The sequence below is a fragment of the Bradysia coprophila genome, unplaced genomic scaffold, assembly GCF_014529535.1.
Source record: "Bradysia coprophila strain Holo2 unplaced genomic scaffold, BU_Bcop_v1 contig_358, whole genome shotgun sequence".
Taxonomy (NCBI): domain Eukaryota; kingdom Metazoa; phylum Arthropoda; class Insecta; order Diptera; family Sciaridae; genus Bradysia; species Bradysia coprophila.
Genome location: NW_023503616.1, coordinates 4,526,738 through 4,553,568, shown reverse-complemented (window position 1 = coordinate 4,553,568; position 26,831 = coordinate 4,526,738). Strand labels below are relative to the sequence as shown.

Below are 26,831 nucleotides of genomic sequence, written 5' to 3'. Positions count from 1 at the left end.
TGCTTTCGAAAATCACAATTGTATGTTGGCTTAAAATTATAAGGGAAAATCCTAACCAATTATATTCGGATTACTTAAACAAAACAAAGAAAGAAACAACTGAAGATAACAATCTTATAAATGTCGGTTTAACACTATTGTAGACTGTTGTCACTTTTGGGAAAGATCTTTTTTATTTTACCTTTTGTGGATCATAAAACAATTATAGTTCAATAAAAATAACAATGTTTTCTGACGACTAAAGATCCTACCACACCAATGAATGGTATCTATCACGTCTTGTTCTTCAAAAATGGAAACATTTTTTTAAATAGCGAAATGTTTATTTCAATAATTTAAATGCAAACTTTTAACAATACTTTAGTGATTGATTTTGTCTTTTTTTTCAATATTATCTTGGGACCTTGGGACACTACATTTATGTGTGCATATCAAAGCGATTCTATAACAATTTTGATTTCTACGCTAAATAAATACAATGATTGAGATACAAAAAAAAAACATTTTCATAACCAAAAACTCTATTAGATTGTAATGAGCGATGTTTTCTATGTACTTCATATAATACTCCATTCTGATTCCATTGAATGATAATTTTTATGTTTTTTTGGATGTCGAATTGATGAAAATGTTGAATGAATAAATACTATACGTTCTGTTAACTTACATTTAAATATTGCAACATTGATGGCAGTCCAAAGTTATTAATTAATTCATTAATTTGTTAATTCTTATCGCCTAGAACTAGGTTAATAAATATTTGACGTTGAGAGTGTTTCTTTTAGGTACAACAAAGTTTATTGAAAAATTCCGAGAACATTAGACTCAATTGTTTATCTTGAACGATGTTTTGTTAATTGGTTCTAGGTATGCTGCTGGTGCCCAGCCTTCAACATTAAAATCTATAAAAAAAAGAATTTAGGGACATCATCATTGCATCGTTCGTTTCGTTTGTTTTATTCATTTCATTTCTACGTACCTAAAACTTTAACGAACCACCAGCCAGCACAACCCACTTTCAATAATTCCACAGTGTCACCTTCTTTTATTGACACCTCGGAGTGGCCGACGCCACAATAATCTGCCAGCGATACATATCTAGTGCCCTGCCGTGCATAATTAATTGCAAAAATTTAGTTGAAAAAATAAATGTGTAGGTATAGAACAACGAACCGGCAACACTTCATCCTCATGACTCGTAAATTCGTCTTCACTGTTTGAATAATCTGAGCTCCAGGCACCACCCTCGTGATTTTCGTGTTCACCGGTGCTTATTCCCGATTGGCCCTCATCGCTAATGTGTGATAATCGATTATTCATTTCGCTTGTGTCACAGCTCTTCGTACGTTGTGGTGTCGATCCACCGGACATAGGTACATCCCACGAAACAGTCTGTCGCAGTGTTCTGTTAAATGGAAAGTTATCATACCAGCAACGTCAATTTTGAATTGCAGCATTGTATCGAAATTACCTATGTGGAAGACCGTACTGCTTGATCTTTTCTCCCTTCAATTCTTCCAATTGGTTTAGCAAGACCCGTTTAATTTCAGACACCCACTTGTTTTTGATTTCAATTGTTAGCGCTTGGAACGTATGCACTTCTTGGCGTCCTTGTAGCCACACCTCGAACCGTCGTGAATCTCCACGCACGGACTCAGTTAAACCGATTTGCGACATTTTCAGATGATGTTTGAATTGATAAGTGCTCTTGCTGTGAGCCGTTTTAGCAGCTTGTTTACAGAACAGCATCGCCTTTTGATACAGAAAGATATGTCTCTGCTGAGTTTTTAAACGCAATCGGAGATCTTTCTTGCTTTCGGTCCACACTTGAAAAGAGTCTTGGAGCAGAAGTTCGCCTTGTTGCGTGAGATCGGCCTGACGGACGATGAACATACTATGTGAGAAAACGTCTCAAATATTGTTAAGTCAGGAATACTCACCGGAAAACCTGTGATTGCGATTTGATGCATTGAATCGTTTACACATTTCAGTACAATTAACATACAGTCCAGGGCCTTTTGTAATTCCTTGGCGCAGGTACCACTGTCAGTGAATCTCAGCAAATCTTTGAGCAACAACTGATATTTGGTAATTCTTTGGACGGGTTTGAGAAGATATGCGGCCAAAGGTAATTTATGCCCTAAGCGTTTCTGACACTCCTGCAGGAACAGATGTGTGTCGACCAATGTCTCTCTAAGTCTTTCGGATCGTGGAATATTTTGACAATAATACGAGTACAATCGATAAAATGTATCGCGCTGAAATAGGGTAGAGTCCAGAAAATAGAAATGTAGACCTAACCAACAGCATAGTCAAATTTAGTTTGGTAAACCTACCCTTTGTACAAAGCATAACGCCACCAATTCTGTTGTGGATATACAATTTTCCAAATCCTTCAAAAATATGTCATTGTGGAACGAATACAATTCGTTTAAATTTCCGAACAGTACGTCCTCTTTGCCTTCTAGACCAGGTGGTACTAACGAGGCCATATCATCCGACACCATTTGATCACGATATCCCTATAAATATCATAAAAGAGAGAAGAAACAACTGTTAGCACAATACGAACGAACTAATTTGTTTTTGCTTTTTTTTTTCAAAACTAATTTACATAATTCTTCGAGATGAAGTTATCTTTTGATGAGCTCCAATTATAATCATAATTATCTTGGCGTTGCTCGTGCATTAAATTAATATTATTTCTCATATTCATTACTTCATCACGGCGGTAACTGTTGCTGGCATACGATCGATTGATACTGTTGCTATTATAACGTTTCTTAAAGTAATAATCATTCGAACTAACAGTGGATGGAAATTGATTTTGTTTAATCAACGAATATGTAGAATGAACCATTGGATCGGCATCCATAAATTTCTTCTTTGTTACGTGATATCGTTCGCCAACGTTTTCAATGTACTTCTTTGATTGTTCACAATCATCATAGGTTACAGCTTGATCGATCAACGAGCCGAATTTCACATACACATAATGATCCACATTTTCGAATCCTCTAAGTTTAATAAAATTGTCAATCAATTTGTTGTATCGACTCTCAGTAAATTTTCGACCTAGTGTCGCTGGAGCTTTGAATCTTCCGGTTAATGTGGTAGAATCACCAATGAGTAATTGGCATATATTTCTAACATCATCATACTTTTGTGAATGTTCACAATTTTCGTTGCACTTTTTCGATTTGTTTTCTTTGGTAAATTTTAGTCTTTTGAGACTGTTACAAAATCCGTTAGAGTTTAGCGATTTCTGTGCTACATTGTAATTGATATTCTTCGGATTATGATCGATTGGTTCATATAAATTTCCCAGAGATTTGGATTTTTTTAACGGTTTGTGATCGAAATTAATCTCTTTTACATTCAATTTTTCACTGATTCTGCTCGATACGAAGCTATTACTGCTCGGACTGTAATAGCTGTCCTTATTCATGTAATCCAAACAATCTGTGTAATTTTTCTTGTTCAAATAATCTTTAAAGTCCGGGTCTCGCACGATATCAGAGTACGAGCTGCTCTCCAAATATTCCTTTAAAACTTTGAATTCCATGTCCTCATTTAATTGACCGGGTGTATCTAAAAAATCCTTTAAAATGGAATTTTGCCGTCGAACTTTTTTCTCACTTTTACCAACTTGATATTGCGGTGGTGTAGTTGGTTTCAAACTTTCGTAATAATTTTCTTCAATGAATTTATTCTTTCCTCTGATCGTATTTTTATTGCTCATGCCAATTTTACGCACTGTGTTTCCATATACATAGAAATTGTCCACATTGAATGGTTTAACTGGGAAATCTTTTTCCGAAAACCGATCCGTTGCATCGTCATTTTTAAAATTTTCGAACAAAGATGCTCGATACGATAACGGTGATTCACTTCTTGAATTGATATGTCGAAAAGTTTCGATTTTATTTTGAAATCGATCGATGAAATTGTTGGTCGTCAATTTGAATTTGTTCAAACGAAACATCTCTACCTTACGCGGCTTATCTTTTGTGTTCAGATTGTAGTTTCCGAATTTCATGATTCTATCGATTATTTTCATGCACTTAATCTTAATTGATTGTCTAGATCTGGGTGTGTGGTCGTTTGAATCAATAAGGTTGGGCACAATTCAATTAGGCTATATTTGATGAAATCGACAAATAAAATTGTTTTCTTTTCACATGGAATTAGAGCAACGGTTCAGAGACCAGATATGGTCAAATTGTGCACGTATTTTGGTAACATGTCGACGAATTGAATTGATTTTTATTGGAAAATTAAAGTTCACACAACGAGTTATCCACAATAATGATCTTATCGAACGGAAATCAAACTGAAAACTGAATAGAAATTTTTCATATTTTCATATTGAAATCATTGAATGCTTGAACATGACATGAAAAAAATAGAATTTAATTATTGTTTAATTAATGCTTTTGATGCACTAAATACTCAAACAAATTGCATTGAAATACATAAGTACATTTACACTTCAGGCATGACGAGATCATTGATCGCATTTAAGTCATAATCATAACTGCATTGGTCAGTTATTCTCTTTTTCCACGTTTGCACCAATTGGTGATAATTTTTATGAGGTTTTGTTTGTTTAGACGTTCGTTTGTTATATTTTAAATGAGCAAACAAAACGGGTGTGACACATTTATTCCACTTTGCATTAAGGTGAGTGAATATTATGATTTACTTGGTTTATTATGACTCATGATTTGTAACCTCTCGCAGACCTTTCCTAGGATTAGGAAATAGGAAACAGACACCTAGAGAATCAGATGATCGACTGAACGAACACAATTAAAAGAAAATTTCAATAAATATTACGAATAAAATCTGGGAGTGCAAGTGAACAGTCACATGTTTGTGTGTTTATTGATCTCGGCTTCGTCTCTGATAAAACACCTTCACACAATAATGTAAAAAAATTACTTTACATTCCTACCTTGCGTAAATGACTTAAATAAAAACAACTTCAACTTACTTTCAATATCGATCCCATTTCACTGACATAAATTCGTTCGGTCTCCAAAAGTTCTGCCAAGACATGACCGCGCTTCAAGCGTCGTGCTTCAAGGTCCTGATCAATTTTTAAATTAAAAATTGATTTCATACTTGAAAACCTATATTCATGTCAGACTTACAGATTGATGTTGTAGAGATATATCGCTGTCTGGACTGGAAATCGTATCACCACTAACTGATATACCTGAATCCATGGGTCCTTCCATTGAATGTGGCCTTGTATTGATACCATCTCCCTGTAATCAAACAAATGGAAATTTGAATCGATTAAATTTGATGTAGATGGATTTACAGTTAAATTAAATTGGAGCAAAACATTCCTTTCAATTATGTTCTACAGTGTAGTACATCCATTAATGAATATTCTGTGTGGCTTTTGTAATTAGAGATAGTGCTTCACATATCATTGATAAGTGGATTTCAATCAGAGAAATATTATCGCCTACGCAACATCTTTTTTTGGACATCGTTTTTCCAAATAATTAATTTGTTTATGAAAGTATCAAAGAAAAATTTGTAAGAAATTCCGCAAAAATGCCTATTTCTTTTGTTCGACTCTTCGACATAAATATATCTCAAATTTCTGCTGTTAATTATTGTTGATTCATGTGGTGAACGTTGCTGTTCCAGAACAGTTAATAGACCCAGTCAATGGTAAACTTGCATCTATTTTCGAACAGTTTGTTCTCAAAACAAAACTTCCAAAAATTTGATATTTTCAATAAATTCGTAATATCGACCAAATTTATACGCTAAAATGTTTTGTGTATACACCAGGCTGTGGTGGTATTTTAAAATTATAAACGCCTCACATTAATTAAACTCACTCAAATAGAATATAATCTCGAATTGGAATTTCGAATCGATAAAATGAGAAAGCAAAAATCGTTTCCATATTGATTTCGTTTGCAATTTTTCTTTTTAAATCGCTTTTATTAATTAAGAACTTAATAACCATAAAGTTAATATCCAACTGTTCTTGTGAATCATAAGAAAATTGTTTTACTAATTAAATTCCTCAAATGGAAAATATATATTGGAGAAACCGATCATCTTCAACAGCATTGTATATTTAATGAGTAATGGCTAACTGAACGATTCCATCATGTCAATCAAGTCAATTTCTTCACATTTTTATTTTAATCTAACGTATAAGATATCGAAGAAGAAGAAACACAAACCTGTATGATATCACAAACACACATATAAGATTCAGCGGTGCAACCAGAATCATCCAATTGTGTTGATTGGCAATTGCAACATGTATGCTCGTCGTAATAATAACAATCATTCCAAAATATAGCACCATCGCAACCCAGTTTGGATGGGAAAAGTTTGCTAATACTCTTTTGATTTGTTAGCGATGAAGATGTGTCTGAGTCTAGCGTTTCTATTGATTTTGATTGAGTCTTTGCAAGTGGTTTGGGTATTTTCGATGAAGTGTACGTTGATTTTCTGTCAGCGACTTGTGTGTTGCTTACTTTTTCGATTGTTTTCGAATTGAAATCGTCCTTATGAACGTGTTTGGATTTGATTGAATTGTTTAGGTTCTGATTGCTTTCGGAAAATTTATGTTGAGATAGTGGCGCCTGTAACTCTTTGTATGGCTTCTGACTAATGAAATTTTTCAAGTTACTGAACTTATCGTGAGATTTCGTCTTCAATGTATCATAATCTGGTTCCGGATAATCGTCAGAAATCTTCTTACACGCATAATCACTTTCATTATGCCCAGAGTCATAGTCAGAATCAGAAGACACATGCTTTTGTATGGAAAATTTACAGCAATCATCGTCAACTTTCTTTTCGAAATATTTTCGTTGCACATGATCCTCAACGTTGTGTATCTGCTTTGCATAAGATTTCTTTCTCGGGGCAAAACTGTTACAGTTTTCATTGTCCAGTTTTTTAGAATCATGCAGAAAATCTCGAGCCGGAGTGGATTTCTCATGATTAGGTACTTCGTATAAATGCATCTGTGATGGTGTCCTGTGCTTCAACGCAAATTTGAGCTCATCACAAGAACATCGATTCTCGAAATTATCTTCCAGCTTCTTGATTTTCTTCAACGAACCAGCAGTTACATCGATGTCATTTTTAACAGTTTCCTGTCTTGCTTCGGAAAATATTTGGTTAATTCGGGACAAGTTGTTCGAAGTGATCTTACTCTGACTGGCCTTTATTACTGGCTTATAGTCTGGAGTTTTGATTTTCCGATTCCAAGTCTTTTTAAAACTCCAACTTTTCGAATTTTCTTCGGTCACCTTGTCCGCAATGATTCCATAGATTTTGTTATCCACATGCTTTTCATACCCTTTGCTATCGAAATAAAATTGAATATTGTCGACCCGGTTCTTTCGTTTAGCAGAGTCCAATTTCAATTTAACACCATCATCATCATCCGAAAGCCCCAATTGTTCAAATTTCTTTAAATCACTACGGTTGTGCTTTTTGTAGATCGCATATTTTAGTGGATAATTATATGAATTTTGAAATAATTTATCAATTTTACTTTTCGGTGTTTCTTGCCTGACCTCGTTATCCGCATGGTCATTTGCCTTACTTTTATTTCTATAATCAGGTATCTTGTACGCAGACATCAATTGCATCCGAGTTTTTGGCATTATTATAACTCCATTGCTTCTAGTCCGAACTCGTCCCAAATAATCCAAATTCATCAGTTCCATTTTTGGTATTCCCGGTACGGCGTGATCCGTGCAATCCTCATCGGCTTCATTGCAATTGAAGACGCGCCTACAGTTTTCATGCACCAATTTGTAAGAACTCTGATTTTGCATCATTCGATCATTGTTGTAATGCAGTTTTGCAAAAAAATGTAAGTTTCACTATTTTTACTTAATTAAACACTTTTACTTCATTGTAAAAATAATCGTCGTTCTCAGTGATGAGAAGAAATTCGTCATTCTCCAAACGAAGAAAAAAACACTTTTTAATCAATTTTGTTGTTTGTAATTGGCCTGAGAAAAATGTGTTAAGAGGATATTGTTTCCAACATACGAAGACGGTTCGAAATTGCAGATGAGTTTTTTTGTAATTAAGAGAAAAAAAATCATTTCATATATGCAAAGTATGGAAGTGGAATAATTGATTTAATAGATGAATAATAATTACATCCGACTGATTAAGTGATGTTGACAAGAAACGTTTGGATACAAATGGCAATTTAATAAGGCAAAAATTATAAAAAAGATCGGAAATTGTTATTTTCGCTGGAAGCAGTTGTTTAATGTCCATCAATTCATTACTTTCATTTGGAATAGATCACTGAATAAAGGTATTAATTCAGAGTCGATCACTTTCTTTAAATTATGATCGGCTTAAAATTGTGGTTGCGTGCTGCGTCGGTCAGAATATATTGGGAGTAAGTAAAGTAAAGAAAATTTAGATTTCAAAAAATTCAGTGTAAATTAAATACACTGTTATGTAGGTCAGGCTTTGTATTGTAGGAAGTAGATGCCGAATCGCTTACATATTACGTAAAGCTCGGAAAAATAAAAATAATTTTCAAATCAAAGTACGCATTTCAATTATTACAATGAAAAGTAACGTAATATAGAGACTACTTATTATCGATGGTATCTATACAATCGAACATGTATTGAACGTAATTTTCGATTTAGAGAATATGTTCAGGTTTAATGATTGAATTGAAAATAGAAATTTATTTGTTAGGAAGTACCTGCGGCCGAAACGCAATATTAAGAAGTTAGTCATATACCAGGACTTCCTATTGAAATTTTGGTTCACAACATGAATTTGCATATGTTCTCATATTGAAATATAAGTAAAGTGAAAAACAAAAGGATGTTATTATTAGGGTAAAAGAAGTTAAGCCAATAGTTATAAAACAAAAGAATGTCAGAGAGTCGCCACTGCCTAGACTTTAATTGTATGTCATAAAATGGACTGACTTCAATTAGGGAAAAAGGGATAAATGGTTTTACGAGCAAACAAAGTGTTTTTATCGACTTAAGGTTTCAGTATACATTATTGCTGCAAAATTTCGAACCAAACCTTCAAAAGAGGTATAAAGTCAAACCGATTAACACACTTCAATCCAAATGAGATGGTACACAGTTTGTCGGATATATGTATCGGAACCATTAAATATTGAACTTAAATTTCAAAAATAAATCTCTTTCGCTCTCAATAAAACGGAACATTAATCCAATATTTGGCTTTTATTGCACAGTCTGTTGATTTATTTTTTTTGCTTTATTCACTTAATGAACGTCAATCGTAATTTGAATTTCACTTTTCACATTTTTCCAACACACGAAAAGTGTTTAATTTAAACTCTAACACTTCATTTCCCACGCATAATTCATTCTTTTTTTTATTTCATTTCTTTTCTTGTTCACTGAACTTTATTGGCCGTTGGTGTAAATCAAAAACATACTTCATTCGCGATATGCAAACGATACGATTTTCAGGTTTAAAAGTAAGAGCGCAATGTTCGTCAGAAACACACTGGCTCTATCGCGTGTATTAACCGTGAGCTCTTGATGTTCACTAAACCGTTGATATCGTACCGTGTAGCATTAAACCATAATATTTTTTTCAAATATTTTTTGTGCGAACTCTCTTCCTCTTTTATTTTCATACATTCTCAGCTCAACACTATTCAACGTTGGCCGAATCATGATGACAATGATGATTGGTGATGATGGCTACATGATGCATTCTTAAATAATAAATTTTTATGATGGTCGTGACGGCTCCGAATTTTTTGTTTTTCTTCTTCTTGTTATATTCAAACGAATCTGCATTGTCGTTGAGTGCTACCGTCGAAATTATGTTGGCACGTACAATTTATAAACACTTTTCTTCCGGTTCGGTGTCAATAATTTCATAAATGATTAAATTGCTTTGTTGTGGAAAGCGAACTGCATAACAAAGTAGCTACTGTTAGAAAAAACATGTAATAACAACCATGTTAAGTAATTATGCGACAACTGTAACCTGAAGCATATAGTAAATGTAAATGATGTGTAATACCCATATGATGGAATTTTATTTGTGAGAATGAACAAAACTAAAGGAACTAAGGAACGCGACTGCCTTGCAACCTGTTAGAAACGCTTTATCATCTGTTATTGACCGAGACCACAAAAAAAGCGATGACCGATTATCATGGTTATATATAGTAAAATAAATGTTTAAGCAAACGAAGTAAAAGATTATTTATTGTATGCAACGTTAGGAAATACCTCGAACAAAAGAAGTAACAGACTTAATCCGAATATTATTATTACGATTTTAACTGCAATCTTTTCGAGCGAACTACTTAAATCATAACCGATTATCTTCATCCAACTAAACAAAAATACCTTTTTTAATTTGTAAAACAAATACAGCCGAGCGTCATTTTAGCATGCCGATGGATATGTTTCTGTTACTATTCAATTGTTATCAAGTAAATAAAATAACGTTTGAATGAATAGTTTAAATTTCGATTTACATTTTCGTAAAGTCAGGTCAGCAGCAAAAAGTATCAATTTTTAATAAATGCTAAACAATACAGCGAGTTTGTTAGATTCTCAAACTGTATTTTAAGAATTACGCGATCCATACACTTTTTATCGAATTTATTTAAATAAAACAAAGAACTTTTTCCCAAAGTATGGCGCATGATTAATTAATATTCTAAAAATAATAGATTTTCGATCGTCTGTAGCAACTCATCACCAAATAAGATCTATCAAATTAACATAAAAATTATTTTATCGATCGATGTCAATTAATATTCTGCTAAAAATCGAATAAAGAATTCCGTCGTAACGTATCACACAAAGTGAATGTAGGTTACGAGTATCAAAATTCTGGTTCTTCGGGATTTTGTAAATAAAGCTCTAAAAATATCAATCAAGAATGAATATATGTGACAAAGCGGCAAGGTTCACTAACGGATTTTATATTCTATTTTATTGCATAATGCTATAAATTACATAATAACTCCTATCTTCTTGCACCGTGTTGCATTGCTGTAATTTGTGCATCAGGTTTTTCGTATATTTCGTAATAGCCTACACCATATATAAATGCAAAGAACGTTGAAGATGGAATAACATGTGGTAAAAAAAAATGTTTTTTCTTTTATCTAACTCGTTCAGCTAGAAGATGCAATTATGCAATATGAAGCGGTGTATAGATAGACACAGTTAGAGTGAACTTAAGCTTTTTTTCTCTTTTGGTAACATTCTTGAATTGTAAACCAAACTGTCGTCTTTTTATGGGATTTATATCAAAATAGTATTTTATTTCACATTCTTATTGCCCACATATCTAAATCAGAGGTAATGCATCGGTAGTACAGTATTACATGACGATAAGATTACATAATCTTAATGTTACGGTTTATATTAAAAGAAAATTGTTCTTTATGGGCGGCAAGCTGTTACACTATTTTATATGGAGGAGAATCAACAATTTATTGCCTATATGAAAATGGAACTTATAGGTTAATCGTAACACTCTCCTTTTAGCTTGGCTTTAAGTAATATTGTGGCAAATAACGTTGCTTGATTAGTGGATTTATTCCATAATGTGTGCATTTTATGTAACAGTTATGTTATTCAATTAATTTACTTTTTAGAATAACTTTAATAAATGTTCCACATTTTATGATCGACGTTTGGCTCTGTGTATTCGGTAAACAAGTGCTAAAGTGTTAATCCAATGAATGATGCATTGTGTTAACAATGAATAGCACAAAATCAACAATATAATGAAATAATCGACGAATTTATTTCGTAATTTGCATAATTAATATTAGAATTAAGTCAACATCAATATTACGTGAGAAATGCAGACACTTGGCTTTACATAAGATCATAAGAAGTAAGGCATCAGGTATGTATTTCAATACGAAAATTTTCCCAGTCTCACCCTTTTAAAAAAACAATTTACTGTTACGATACATTGTCTTATATCTGAGTACTAGAATTAGAAGCAGAAATCAGGTATAAATTCCGGTGATATAATCGAACACTTCGAGTTGTTAGATAATTAGGTTAAAGTTAAAAGATTCCAACAACTCGACGAACAATCTAGCAAATAATATAATCTTTAAACAAAACTTTGCTCTACATCATTCTACGAATATTTTCCATTGATTTTATATAATTTCTATAGATTTTTATAACCAAGTTTCATGATGTGTTTTATATGGAGTATGATTGGAGACGTCATAAAATAAGTTGATTCAGTAAAATTTATCAAAATAATCTTTCAACGATCTTGCTTACTCAACCTATTGTTGCCGTTATTTTCATGTTCTGACATCAATGAACTACCTGATCGGATGAGGAAGTTTTTTTTTGTTATATCATAACCTATCGAACTTACTCCTCGCAGACCGGATTCCAACGGTATAATAGCACTTATTATTATGCATTCAAATGTAAACTTAACCTCAGGATGAAAACCATTTAGGCATTTAAAAGAGTTAAGAGAATCATGCTGCATATTATACGGCTTATGATATGAATCATTTCATAACTGAACCTTTCACGATACCGTCGTCGGTATTTTATTTTATATTTTTAATTTGACCACAACTTATTTTAATCAGAGCAACGATGACCGAGTAAAAATAACAATTAACACACTGACTTATAAAAAGTATTTAACTTTTGTTGATATTATAACCAAACCACAGATGCATAAAATTTATGTCAGAAATTCAGAATGGCCCATAGAACACACAATGAATTTTTCCATGTATTTAATATTATAATTGGGCGGTGTAAGAAATGAGCTTAAAAAGAACGTGTAGAAGAATAACGAGTTCATCATTTGGTTTATGTTGCGGTCATTATTGTTATTATTTGTAATTTTTTTTTGAGGTAGAAAACATTTTCATACAAAAAATAAACTCTAAAAACGTAAGAAATTAAAATAATTGTTTTAACGGTACAATTCTACGTTCTTTGCACGGGTCTGTTTTGTTATATAGTACCTACACGTTTATTTACTTAGTTGTTTTTTATTAATATATTCTGTATAAGAGCAGCAGAATTCAGCAATTAATTTGTAACATTTAAGAAGTGAATTGATTAACGAAAATCAATTCAACTTAAACATGTTTAATTAGCACAAAACAGCTTTGGCTGAAATACTAAAATTTGTTTTTAGGCCTAGTGGATCTCTGAGTCATGACACCACTCTAGACACTAAAATAAGAAACAAAGAGGCGCCAATTTGAATTAAACCTCTGTTCCCGTTGTATTGGCTTGTATAGAGGAACGATTCTTTTGAATTTCGACCTATCAAAAAATGATAAATGATGGCACTTCTTAGTATCAGTGCCATTGCAGACATCACCGCGCTAAACTGGTACAGTGTCGCCGTAGTCCGTAATAGTATGTTATTTACAATATAAACTTCATTGAGTTCAAAACAGGGTTATTTTTGGAAATTTTAATTCTCAAAAATGCCGAATAATTCTGAAAATATTCCAAAAAAAAGTTGGGAATTTTACGAATTTTTCGGTATTTTCAAAATGTTTCAGTACCCATATATGGTCCAAAAATCAAACACAGTTGTAACTTCTTTAGTTTTAATTATCACCCTTTCCACTTCAACAGCTTTAACTTACTTTATGTTAAATAAAAGAACACCAGCCGGTTATCGGTTAGTTTTGTCGCTGTATCAAATGACTAACCATTTCTACAAACAGAAGTCATCTTCACCTACACCATTCGAAATAGTTTAGTGTTTCACATTTATTTTAACTGATCATAAAAATGATAAACAATTTTTTCGTAGCACACGGTTCGCTGGACCGTCGAACCGTCATTGAACTAATTTGTTGTTCCGAAAGGGAAGTTGTAATTCTATAATCTCCAATCATTGTTTTAATCTGCCTGTTGAACAAAATAGAAAAAGTTTACGAAAAAAGATGAACAAAATCCGGTTTGTATTTATCACATATCATCGTATTAAAATAATCAATTTCCCTTTCCGAACAATCAATCATAATTGAACAAAATTAACAATTTTATTTAATGTCTTCCAAATACGATTTGAAATCAATTCAAATTATACTCTTTTCCCATTATATGTGAGTTTGTTTATTTCACCAATATTTTTTTTGTATAATTAAATTCGCATTTCTCCATTTCTAATTCCGCCAGACAACCATACCATCCGTCCTATGCTTATGTATCTTTTTAATGAAATAATAGCAATAATGATGACGAATTCAATGACCATAACCACCATATCTGCTTCAACATTACAATACAGAAAAAATGCTTTACTCAACTCCGAAAGACAAACAACAAAGTTTGTGAAAAACAAACTTAACCACGAGGAATTCGCATTTACTTAATGTTAATGCCCACCTTTTTTGAATGTAAGATAAAGAAGATGATACTCTCTCATGCCATCAGAATACCGTCTTCCGAATACATACGAGTTTGTCTATAAAAGTTCCATTGAAGGAGATTACTTTCGTTGCGCGTAATTTATTGTATGTATAGAGAATGGTAAGATAATAATGTTAATGGTTATATGTAGGTACATGCGGTTTAGTTAGCATACAATACCTTTCTCTGATTATAAGCATTTGGTATTTTGAATATTTGGATGAAAACCATATAAAAGTGGAAATTATTATTCAATTAATTACAAACGTAATTATCCGAAGAATAAAGAGTCTCTCTGCGTAATTTAATTACGTGAACATCAGATGAAATTTTTCGATGGTATAATAATAACGCTAAAGAAAATCTTTCATCTTGTTTGATTAGCACATCTTACGTACTTGCTTCTTTTTCTATAAACACAGTAAATTCAAACTTTGGAAGAAAAAAATTGTTTTCAAATTATCAGCAAATTATTTATTTATAAGTTTGCCTTACTTCCTTTATAATTATGTTAGATGGGAAAAGGGAAAAATACCAACCAACAAAATGCTTTTCGTTGCGTAGACATAACAGGTTTTTGTTATACATAAGTACATATAGATTGACCTTTCGTACACCAACAATACCTGCATAATCTGTTTTTGGAAAATTCCGTAAATTCTTTAAAAACTTCAGATCTCTCTATTTTTATTTTTATTGCGTCAATAAAGACTGCTCACAATTATGGGGCAGCCAGTAAAAAATCAATATTTTCAACTAATCCAAAAACCAAAAACTACAATAAATAAATATCGACAATCTTCTGTTTCCCTAATGCTCCCAAAATTGAATTGAGATCAAAACTTTTTGCAAAAGGTATTCTTTCGATTTTATCTCACCTTCTTCATCAAAGGGTCCAATTTGTCAATAAATTTCTTTGTTTCCGGACCCATGCAGCCTAAAGTCTCGAAAGCCAACAAGGTTAGCAAATAATTTTGTTTCAAAGAAATGTAACGCTTATGTATCTCAGTTTTTTTTTCAGGAATCGACCGAGCTTTCTTCTTTGATGAATCATTAATAGAGAGTTTGCGCAAATGACGTATAAATTATAAGTAAACTTATAAGTTGGAAATTATTCATTCATTCATTTATTGTTCATTTTCAGTCGACTTAATACAAGCGGACTTAACTTAGGTATCACAGGTAGGACTAGGTAGCAAATAAATTAACATAAAAGGTACAATAGCATAAAGGAATAACTGATAATAAATAGGTCGGCGATAATATCACAAATTAAGATCGTCGTGTCAAAGTTAAAAGTAGAAAATTAGGGAAAAGAAAGGAAAAAAATATCACAATAATAAAAACTGGCTCAGCACTGAGTCGGGAACACGTAGAAGCTCATTTCGGAATTGGTTATGCGGTAACGTTGGATCAATAACATCGGACACAGCATTGAACATAAGTCAAATCTTATAGTCACAACGCACAAGAGTAAACTACCATGACGGTGAAACTGTTTGCGACGGTGAAAATGCACTTACCGTGCACAAGCATGTAAAATAAGTTACATAATTACTTCTTAGTTATTGTTTTGGCTTGCATGGTCGTCTTCGGCTCGTTCCGTAAAGCGCACACTTGCCAAAACAACAAACTTACAAGCAAGGACGTCATATACTACTAAATTTTCATGGAATTCGTAATTGATTCCAAACATAGTCTATGCAACAGCATAATTTTAATAAACGAATTTCCCCGCAGATACGCAACATATATTATCATTGGTCATAATTACCACGGACATATATTGTTCCCTCAAATATTTATATGTTTCGGAAAGTAGTTATTCGCGAAACGTTGGTTCAGGAGTTCAGAGCAATAGTGGAAAATTTTAAAAACAATTTTTATCGAAGTTATCATCCGATAATCAATTATAAATTGCTCTAAATTTAAAAATTCAAAATATTCAATAATTTGGCATTCCACTTTAAATCAAAATGAGCGAAACGGCGAAAATTGCTTTCAAAAAATAACTCAACGAATTGATCGTAATTATTTTCGTATTTACTCGTATAAAGCCCACCAACGTAATCACTGGCTGCGCTAATTAGAGCAGTCTTTTTTAGCCAAAAATAAATAAATTTTAAAATGTGACATCTGAAAAAAAAAATTCGTTAAAAGTCTGACTCCTTTTCAGTTTCACGTAATTTTCTGCTGTAAAACAATGATCAAATTTTGCATTTTATTTTGGGTTACAGTGCTAGCTGTAACAGAGAATAACAATTTTGAAACATCATTGGTAATCTCAGTCCCGAAATAGTCAATGGATTTACAGTGTTTACTTTCTAAATAGGTTCAACTTATCCAGGATACAGGACATACGGTTAAAGTTTACAAAATTCATACCGAAGATAATTACATTCTTACGGTATTTCGACTACCTTCCAAATTAAAAAATCCAAAAGTTGTTTTTATAATGCACGGTAGGTAGATTAGCGAAATAAGGTGTTCTAGCATTTCGTGAAATTGACGAGAATTTATTTTAGGAATCGAATCATCTGCAGCTGATTACGTAATAGGTGGAAATAACGCCTCATTGGCATATTTGTTATCTGACAACGGTTACGATGTTTGGTTGGGCAATGCTAGAGGAAATATTTTCTCTCGAGCTCATAAGACACTATCTGTGGATTCTCATGATTTTTGGAAATTTTCATTCCATGAAATAGGCATGTATGACCTTCCAGCGATCATTGACTATGCTTTGGACAAGGGTGACACAACGTCTCTAACTTACTGCGGATATTCGCAAGGAACGACTGTATTTTTTGTTCTATTGTCGATGAGGCCAGAATATAATTCAAAGATATCGACAGCGTTTTTGAAGGCTCCAGTTGCCTATATGCGTTTCCCATTACCATTAGTAATGCCTTTGGTTTCGATGTTAGATCAACTTGTGGTAAACTATTATCTGCATCGCATATTTTCAACAATTACAATATTATTGTTATAGGGGTCTTTGCGTGCTTGGCGACAATATGACTTCATACTACCAAATCAAAATATGAGAAAATCGGCCGCTAATTATTGCAATAAGAGAGTGGCAGGCCTTACAACTTGTAAAGCAAACTATATGTTGATTGGTGGTGATACTAATGGCCAGTATAATGAGGTATATTTATGCTATAAGTGTAGTATCAAAAACAAATATTTACTGAAGCGAAAAAACCATAGGATTTGATCCCGAAAATCTTTCAGTACTTTCCGGCATCAGCCGGATATGGCCAAATGCTTCACTACGGTCAAATCATCAGAAATAATGGTAAACGGTAGTTATATCAAACGGTCAAAGCGGTTGTCATAACTCTAAAAATAATTTAGGGTCATTTATTCGTTTTGACCATGAGAAGCGAAGAAACTTAGAGCTATATGGTCAGCCAGTGCCTCCACAATATAATTTAGCGAATCTTCGGACAAATATGCATTTCCTTTATGGTGTGACTGACGCTATTGCTAATCTGAAAGTATATGTGATGACAGTGAGATAACTAAATCATTTTCGCATAAATTCTATTTTTAGGACGTTGAATTCCTTATAACAAAGCTGAAGGCACACATCACAGGCATTACAAAAATAAGGGACTGGAATCATTTAGATTTTATTTATGGAAAAGATGTTCAGAAAAAGGTGAACAATGTTATCCTTCAAAAAATGAAGTCAACGTAAAAATGAACTTGTTGAAAATGACCACGACGAGATCATTTCGTGAAAATATAGATGAAAGTACAAAACCGTAAAGGACAAGAACTTCTAATATTACTTACCCTTCTATTATGCGTTCGACGAATTCTGAACAAGTGTGGTGCTCCTCCCGGTGGCTGTAGTGGTACAGCTGGTTCTGGTATTACTTGTTGCACCGGACGTGTCGGTTTTACAGCTAAAGTTTTTAGTGTTGCTAGCCTTTTATCACACATCAACGAGACATCGTCAATTCTCTGCAGAACCTGTTAATAGCCGAAACATTGCCATTTAATTGTCTGTCTGCTACAGAATTTTTATTTGAAGATAGAGGAAGAAATGATTTTTATTCGGTAATTCACAGCGAAGCATTTCCGTTGATCTTAACTAACGCTAGATGACGAACAAATAATTTTTGTAATTTTTTTATTACTGAACATAATGTTAACCGAGGATTGTGAGATAAGATGGATTGCCATAGATAAGTTTTCATTTGAAGTCTTGCTGTTTTATTGCAATAATGCATATGTTACAACCAAAACCCGTTCAATATATGGAAACTCCGTCACATATGCGAAATCGAGTTAAACATTTATCAACAGAGGAATAGAGCGGGTACATAATGTTGTAAATTTTCCTTTTGAAAAACTTGACCTGAGGTGAAGTTGATGTCAATAATAAACCATATAATTTATGACTAACAAAACGAACTTTTGAGGATTAAATTCTGAAAAAATTAGCTTTGTGACCATTTTACTAATTATCAAAATATGCGTTAACCGAACAGACATAAACGTTCCGACTATATCTGAGTTGTTTTTTTTTAATACCACTTGATGTTGCGCTTCTTTCTTGAAAAATAATCGCAGCGAAAGTTGTTTGTTTATTTTTTATGGTCTCACGTATGACTTTTTTTTCGTTATTAAATATTTAGTTGTCGTTATGAAGGAAGAGTTTTCGATGGCAATTTGATAGAATAAAACTGGCCGCTTAAGTGTAGCTTGTGATGTTTAATTTCCTGATTAATCTACGGAAATTCAATTTACCAATTTTATGGGCAAATGTTTGGAGCGAGTTTGAAACATGTTTCTTAGCAGTAAGAAATAATTTTTTATGATTTTGTTCGATATGAATGTAAAACCAGTTAATCAAACAGTCAGTAGGGATCTAATATCATGATTAATTTTACCTGAGTAACGAGTGCTTTTGTTTCTGGTGTTGTGCTTTCCTGGAAGACATTACGAAATTCTCTTGGACTAGACACACGAAATTCAGACGCAGTGGCTAAGAATTGTTGAATTTCTGCTAAACTCTGTTCAGCTATATCGGCTGATCCCGAACACTTTTCAATCCGCTGAGATGCCAAAAGTTCAATTCCTCGCGCACACCATGAATTAGCCTGTTGAGTGAATGGCTTTAGTCATAGAACAATTTAAGTGGACGAACAGTACTTACCTTTTCAACACGTTCCATGAGATCTCGATTTTTGGTAAGGTTTTCTAAGCGTTTCATTAATCGCTCGGTTATGATTTCACATACTCTGAATAGTTCATCGCATTTTGGTTGAACCATTTCTTTAGGACATGCACCACGAACGGATATTAATTGTTGACCTAAGAATTGATTTTATTATTAAGCTGGTTGCTTTCAGGCTCATATACTCTATGAGTCTATTACTTCATTCGTTTATGGTTCAATAGATTGATGCGAAATACTTTGGTTCATTTCTTTTAACATGTATTTTTCGTTATATAAAAGCAAATTAGTCGGAGACTGCCGTTTATTTTTGTCAGCGTTGTCGGATACGAGTCAATGAGGTAAGATATTAGTGAGATACTTACCGATGGATAGAACTTCTTCTGCACGCTCAATATCCGACTCGCAAAGCCCGTGAAATGTTTTCGTTTCTTTTATCAGAGCATCAACGCGATCCACAGAATCGCCAATTTCTGTCATTTCCGATATGGTTTTCAAGTGGCTATCAAAATTAGTCTTAAAAATAGAACAGAATTACTTTCAAATTCTCTGTTTATTACGCTAATTAAAACCGTACCTGCAATTCACGGAAGTCTTGTTCAAATCTCCTCAATTCCAGACACTGTTTCAATCGTGTCAGGTGCGAGTTCCAAAATTCATCGAATCGTCGTTCGGTCTCTTCCAGTTGAACCAACAGTCTGCGATAATCGCGACGTTCATCAAGATGATGACAATTAATTTGTAAGAAATCCCCTGCACTGGAGACGATTGATGGCAGATAAAGACGGAGGTGAAATGGTAAAATCAATTGAATTGATTTTATTAGCGATGAGATGAATTTTGTGAGCCATGAGGGTCTAATGAAACTGCGTGTTATAATGTAAGGATGTGTGTGCATATGTGTCATATATAATGAGGATAATGATGATCGAGCGCACAATCGTGTAAATGTTTTCATTGTTGGTATTTTGTTATGTGAATCGACAATGAAGTGGGTAATGAGGGACATGTTAGTACGATTTGTGATATGAATGGTGGAGGTGTTAAAATGTATAGTTGATGAAAATTTTCAAATTGTTTTTAGAGAGCATAACAAATGTTAGAATGAAGCGTAAAATAGCGTAAAACAGAACAAAACATATTAAGCGTCACATGTTGGTTGCGTGTGACTGTTTACGGCTAAGCTAATAGGTTGATTTCTATATTTAGTATCCAATAGAATGTGTATAATGCAAATTAAATGAAGAAAAACAAATTTTCATACAAAAACTAAATGAAAATGGAAATTCGATTCGGCGAAAAAATGTTTTTCATCATGCGAACGGAATTGGGTAGTAAACCAGTGCAGTTGAACTTCTAAATTAATATTAAAAATAACTTAAAAACTAATTATAATTAAAACTTGTTGGAATTAATATAAAAGATTCGGCAGTTTGAACCTTAAGGAACATTTACTACAAAAGAACAAAGCTCAAATACTCAGTTCTTTAACTTTGAATCATCTTTTCTGCGAAAGTTCCACTAACTGTAAGATTTTCTTGTCATCATAAATGTCTCTAGAATTTAATCTTTCACAGACCTCATGCAAATCATTAGGCTATTAACGAGACTGTTAATCTAAGTTTTTCCAAAATATGATGCGAAATCTTTTACTTCAATTGTTTTTATTTTCATTTTACTACATTGATCAAAGATTATCGTTTGCTTGTTTGAAGAGATGACACAGCAGTAAAAGGTGCGGGATATTTAATATAAAAAATCTTACGGAAAGGGACACTCGCTTGAAATGACTCTCTATCAGGTATGTGCAGTATTCAGAGATTGTAGAAAACTCGCCGCTCTAACTAACGTGTTCGTACATTGGTATAAATGATTTGTTCCAAACTCCTAAAATATTCTTTAAATACAATTTAAATTCCTCAACCGAACAATTTTCGACATTCCGTAAATTCTGCACACACCTTCTTTATTCTTGAACTTAACGTTTTCATAGTTAAAACGACATCACATTGTAGCTAGTTTTTTTTTACTACTATGCAGCGTATCAAAACCTCATCTTGTTTAAAAAAAATTTAGTCGAAAAAGTGATGTTCAATGAAGGAATTGATCATTTTAACAACGGCACATTACAAGGATTTACACCTCCAAATTTCAGAATTACATAAATCTTACGTAAAGCGGAAAACACAGCAGTTTTGCATTGATGGGATCGACAATTATGCTGCGTTTTACATTGTGATTCGATATTCACCACAGGTGAATGGAAAACTCAGCATAATTGTCGATCTCATCAACGCAAAATTGTTCGTGTGCTTTCGGCCTAAGGCACTATGCACATCGAAATGTTATGATCGTTTCAACTAATAGATTGTTATCGGTTGAAGACCTAAGTTAAAATTATTCACAAACGTCCCGTATGTGGAATCGAAAAATCGTTCTTACCGTTCGGTTGTACTAACATTGCCACATCGTTCTGAAAACTCCTTTCCGCTTTCATCTTTGGCTTTAAAATCGTTAAGTAAATTTTCACCATGTCTGGCTGCAGCAAGTATCTCATCCTAGATTTTTTGACTTTAAATTAAGAAAAAAACTTGTCTACTTGTTGACTGTACCTTCAAATTATCATAATCGGCTCCCTGTTCGTCAAGAAGACGTTGTGTTGCTTCAACCGAATTTGGAAATTCCGTGTCGTGGATAGCTCTCATGAACGCGTCCAAACTGCACGATACTTGATGTGTTAGGCCGGAAAATTTTTCTAATGACTAATGCAACATGCGTGTTAATATAATCGCCACTTCAATAACAATGCTATCCCTTACGATTCTCTGCTGAATCCATTCGTGGTGAGAATAAATAAGATCGCCACCCATATCTTGTGTTACTTGAGACTTTTCGATATGATCATATAATTCTTCTAACGACGCGCAGACGATCAATTTGAATTTGAATTCTTCTTTGAAGAACTTAGAACTAACTTCGGAGATTGCTTTTTGAAAGAATCCAGATGGTCGGAGGACGTAGACTATGTGAATGATACCAGGGAAGTACACCTAAAATTTAGGATTTTATTCATAGCGTAAATTATGTACAGTGACAAAGGTGTTGGTGTTCCTAATCAAAACATCAACACTAAAACAATGAATTACCGAGATTTTTAATAGAACAGCTTTCACTGAATTCCAACGATCTTTGCGCCGATCAATAATTAAATTAAAACCCAAATCAGCCTCATGTAGCCTGTTAACAAATTTCAGCTTTAAAAAAACAAAATTTACAAATTAAACGATTGTCTAACATACGCTGGAACGGACGTTAAGTACAATATTAATTTCTTGTAATCATTATCACCCAACGTGTGAAAATTATTGTGATCGGGAAACGTAATTAACGAACATCCTTCTCTGGATCGTCCGCCCGTAATGATTGCATATTGCGGATGCAAAAGATCGGCAACATCACCAATACTCAAACCAGCTTCGACGATACTCAAATTCGATGCCATTGATAATTGATTGTGCTGCTGCAGACTGTTATTCGTCAGCAATGAGCTAGTGCTTCCAGACGAATTGACATTATTTTGAATTTGAAATGAGCTGGTTGAGCTGTTGTCGTTATATTGACTCGCAGACATGCTATGAATACTTTGATGTAGAACTGTTTGAAGAGACGCAGAACTGGCCACTGATGTTTGATGTTGAAATAAATGTTGATGAACTTGATGGAGCGATGATGTTGACGGTGATTGTGCAGCGTCCTGTCCAACTGTGAAACAATTTATAACGGACTTAAGCACAATCTGAATACAAAATGTTTTAATTTTAAGTCGGGGCAAAGGTACACTCTCCATAATAAGAATCAGTAGAATGGTCCAGTGCTATTGGTATTGGACCAAGTGATAAAATGTAAATAAAACGAATCGTTTCATTGAGATTTACTTTATTACTGTAGATATGGCTACCACTAAATTACAGCCCATTAATTTACTTCATCAGTATAATAAGCGAACAGACTTCACCCGTTGCGCTTAAATTTTTTGGTGCTGGATATTATTTCTCTGACTATTGAACCCTTCGCTGGTGTAGTGTGCTCAATTTTTTGTGCAAAACGAACATTCGGAAATTGTTTCTGCATAAAGTGGCGGAACGTTGTGAATCCCATGATTTTGCCATCCGGATGTACGCCATTCTCTTTGAATTTCGTGTAGATACTAGACTTTGTCTCTCCGATTAATGTGATTGGTTTGGTTGTGTCGCTAGAGTACGCTTTGAGGAACTCTTTCACAAAATGTTCAGCATTTTTGTACATGTCCAATGAAAATGTGTTGTGCGGCTTTTTACCCATATTTCCATGCACTCTCGGCGTGACTCCGTGTGTCTAATATAGGTAGTCCGATCAATAATAGCTATTACGTTTGTAAATCAAATGGAAACATTACCATGACATGATTTCGGATCCTTTTCAGATGATACTGAGTCACATTTTCCAGGTACAAGAAAGAATCTAAACAAACTCGTCTGCCCTGATATACATATGACGCTCGTTGCCGCTGACGTTCCTTATTTCGATATGTCTGCTTGCGATTCGCCAAACATGCCATGGTCAGTCCCATCAGGTACATATCGTGTTCTTCTTTCGTAAGTTCAGCTACATTAAGGCGATGTTTAAATACACTGTCTGGATCGAGATGTTTGAAACAGCTTTCGGAACATTCGCAGCCATACTCGAATCGACTTTTTACTTGTTCCACTGAGTTCTCGATTTCTTCGTCAGACAGATCGTCATTGTCGACTATTTGACCGTCTCTATTACTCTCATTGGAATCGAGTTTCGGTACGCGAATGAATTCGTCGTCAGTGTCTAACATATCCGTCGACTCAACATCAATCAGTTCTAGTTGCTTGTCCTGAAAATAATAGATTATTGGTTCAGGATGCATTTTCAGTCGTTGTTTTTTCTGAATATAAGTTCGACTAAACTCCTGGCCAGAATTGTTATTTGGCATAAAAAACAATTCCATTCAGCAGTAGCCTTCTTATCCAGTTCTAAGGTAAAACGAACTTGGTCTTGGTTGTAACTGGTTGCTAGATCCGATTGCAAGACTATTTTATCTCCATGTATAAATGTTGATTGCATTCCCTGAACGGGTGTATGCCACAATATATTCGAATCGTCAATATCCGTTTCTGCAGGTACATTGGTGGTTAATGACTTGTTTTCTACGCGTTCAACCGATAATAAAGAATGCAGAACTTCGCTGGCTTCGAGTTCAGCATCAGCCATCTATATTAAATTAATTACTGAATTAATTCCTTTCAAACTGTTGGGATGTTATGGTTGAAATACTTTGCACATCCAACTTTGGTCGACGACAGTATAGTAAACAAACACATAAACAATACGCTAATAAAGTTGAAATTCGCATCACCACTTTCAAATGCGACTTACGATTTTCAACCATAACACCAAGTATTACGCCTGTCTTTTACTTACTTTTTTGCACTGAGACTGGGTCTTCTTCAAACTATTTCGATGTAACGGCAACGACTAACAATCCGACAATTATTTGGTAAAGACTTTATGGTTCGATACTGGATATTTACCAGTATAAAAACAGTTTTTTGAGCTCCGTTGAAAATTAGCTAATGGCTACCAAAACAATAAATGACAGTCAGTTCGTCGACCATATTGACTTCCGAAACTTATACTCGTTCAGAGTTATTCGGTCTATGTTATGTTTTATTAGTGTGAAAGAATCGTCTATATCATTATTGTGTGAATCAAATAAGGAGAATAAGGGGAAATGGAAATTCAGTCATCTCTTTCAATTTTCTCGTTTCGTTTCGTTTTTCTCTGAAATGTTATGTAAAATGATTAACATAAACGTCTCTTTCAACTACACTATGTGATTATTTCTATATACCTACAGCAGTACAGCCGTACAATACAAAATTAAATGCACGAATAGGAAAAACTGGTTGTTAGAATTTAATTATTCCAATTAGAATTGATAACGAAAACTCAAATTCGAAGATGAGTGTACAGCAAGTAGCTGGAAGTGGAAAGTAATTGTCATTCATTTTCCATAAGTGATTTAGTGTAACTTTCCGATTGTTGAAAACTGAATGAAATAACTCTTCGTCAACTTTTTCAGTGATTGAAAAGACAAACGGCTTTCATCTATTATCGATAACAACTTCAGTCATATATTAGTATAAATATATTCATTAGAATGAAGTAACATAGTTAAAATCAATATCAAGGAAATACTTAGAATGAAGTAATAGATCTGATAGTGTCAAACTGCTCAATGAACGGTTCAAATGCTTGCTTCCCTGTGAATGTTCCTAAGTAACTTAACGCTATTACCATTCTGTAAATACTCTAATATTTGACATAAGTTTCGACGTTAGCTGGGGTAGTAATACTAAGAGTGGTCCATACGATTCTTAACTTTTAAAGTAGCAATTCTCAAGTTACGAATTCTTAATTTCACGAGAATCGGCACTCTGCATTACAAATCATTTGAATATTCTAAAATTCATATTTCTAAAGAGTAAATTCACATTGAGTGAAGCTTCCTGCAGCTCCCATTAACTAATTTCTAGTACGTCGACGTCGACAGCCTTGATACTCACATTGAGCAAGTAATAAAATTCATGAAAGAAAATATAAAAATTGAAAAAATTAAACCGCTAAGAATCTGGATTGAGATTAGCAGATAAGGCAACGATAAAATAATTTAAATTTGTGAAATATGCACAGAATTTTAATGGGTTTTTACGTCACACCAACGACACGTATCGTGGTGGATTATAATTCCACAAATTTTGTTGTGAATGATTAAATCTGTTACTTTGACTTCCTTTTTAAAAGCATCACCAAGCAGTGTTCGATACACATTTTTTATTTCTTTAGTTTCGATCTACGTTTTGCTATTATAAGAGTAAGAGAAGATAGCTAATTTTTGTCGTCGTGCTGGTAGCCTATTAGCCATTTATTAATGTCCAATAAATTTTTTAAAGACTTAAATTAAATTATTTTATTTGTAGGAATAAGAAAATATCACTTGTTCAGTAAATTTCTGAAAGACCGTTAAAGGTTAGTGATGCTTTCGAGCTATGGTTTTCTTATTCAACGTATAGTTAAACTAACGAAGTACAAGATTTAGCGTCGAGCATTATATGATGATGCGTTAGCATTTTATAAAA

At 33.5% G+C, this 26,831-nt stretch overlaps 3 protein-coding genes across 9 annotated transcripts in view; 1 reads left to right on the top strand and 2 right to left on the bottom strand.

The window, feature by feature from the left end:
- Window positions 1-301: 301 nt before the first annotated feature.
- The window catches only part of LOC119081363 (guanine nucleotide exchange factor DBS), a 28,925-nt gene continuing 2,395 nt past the window's right edge, over window positions 302-26,831 (bottom strand). For 2 of the 5 annotated variants that reach the window (XM_037190225.1, XM_037190227.1), the window contains 18 exons: window positions 22,923-23,385; window positions 22,770-22,860; window positions 22,443-22,673; window positions 22,236-22,385; window positions 22,066-22,181; window positions 20,201-20,381; window positions 19,989-20,139; window positions 19,603-19,760; window positions 19,337-19,546; window positions 18,234-18,413; window positions 5,157-5,273; window positions 4,997-5,092; window positions 2,337-2,522; window positions 1,941-2,258; window positions 1,472-1,875; window positions 1,174-1,405; window positions 980-1,106; window positions 302-902 (listed from right to left, as the gene is read on the bottom strand). In XM_037190225.1, coding sequence (XP_037046120.1) covers window positions 826-902; window positions 980-1,106; window positions 1,174-1,405; window positions 1,472-1,875; window positions 1,941-2,258; window positions 2,337-2,522; window positions 4,997-5,092; window positions 5,157-5,273; window positions 18,234-18,413; window positions 19,337-19,546; window positions 19,603-19,760; window positions 19,989-20,139; window positions 20,201-20,381; window positions 22,066-22,181; window positions 22,236-22,385; window positions 22,443-22,673; window positions 22,770-22,860; window positions 22,923-23,385 — 3,488 coding nt within the window. In that variant the 3' untranslated portion in view covers window positions 302-825. Of the gene's footprint in view, window positions 903-979; window positions 1,107-1,173; window positions 1,406-1,471; window positions 1,876-1,940; window positions 2,259-2,336; window positions 2,523-4,996; window positions 5,093-5,156; window positions 5,274-6,218; window positions 9,693-18,233; window positions 18,414-19,336; window positions 19,547-19,602; window positions 19,761-19,988; window positions 20,140-20,200; window positions 20,382-22,065; window positions 22,182-22,235; window positions 22,386-22,442; window positions 22,674-22,769; window positions 22,861-22,922; window positions 23,386-26,831 lie in introns of those variants that run through there. The other 3 variants (XM_037190226.1, XM_037190229.1, XM_037190228.1) reach the window with 3 other exon arrangements.
- LOC119081364 (lipase 3-like) lies at window positions 16,597-18,180 on the top strand. Its single transcript, XM_037190230.1, has 7 exons — window positions 16,597-16,707; window positions 16,762-16,891; window positions 16,955-17,367; window positions 17,422-17,580; window positions 17,643-17,730; window positions 17,790-17,932; window positions 17,989-18,180. Exons 1-7 carry the CDS (start codon window positions 16,633-16,635, stop codon window positions 18,133-18,135), a joined length of 1,155 nt encoding a protein of 384 aa, XP_037046125.1. The 5' UTR covers window positions 16,597-16,632; the 3' UTR covers window positions 18,136-18,180.
- On the bottom strand, window positions 23,543-25,376 carry LOC119081365. 3 transcript variants are annotated; one of them, XM_037190234.1, is made up of 4 exons: window positions 25,110-25,376; window positions 24,682-24,903; window positions 24,059-24,526; window positions 23,543-23,997 (listed from the first exon to the last, which is right to left on the bottom strand). In XM_037190234.1, the coding sequence occupies exons 2-4, from the start codon at window positions 24,901-24,903 to the stop codon at window positions 23,635-23,637; spliced, it is 1,053 nt and encodes a 350-aa protein (XP_037046129.1). In that variant the 5' UTR covers window positions 25,110-25,376; the 3' UTR covers window positions 23,543-23,634. The 3 variants fall into 3 exon arrangements, with proteins under 3 accessions (XP_037046129.1, XP_037046127.1, XP_037046126.1); XM_037190232.1 differs by having other exon boundaries at window positions 25,114-25,375; XM_037190231.1 differs by lacking the exon at window positions 25,110-25,376 and adding an exon at window positions 24,967-25,073.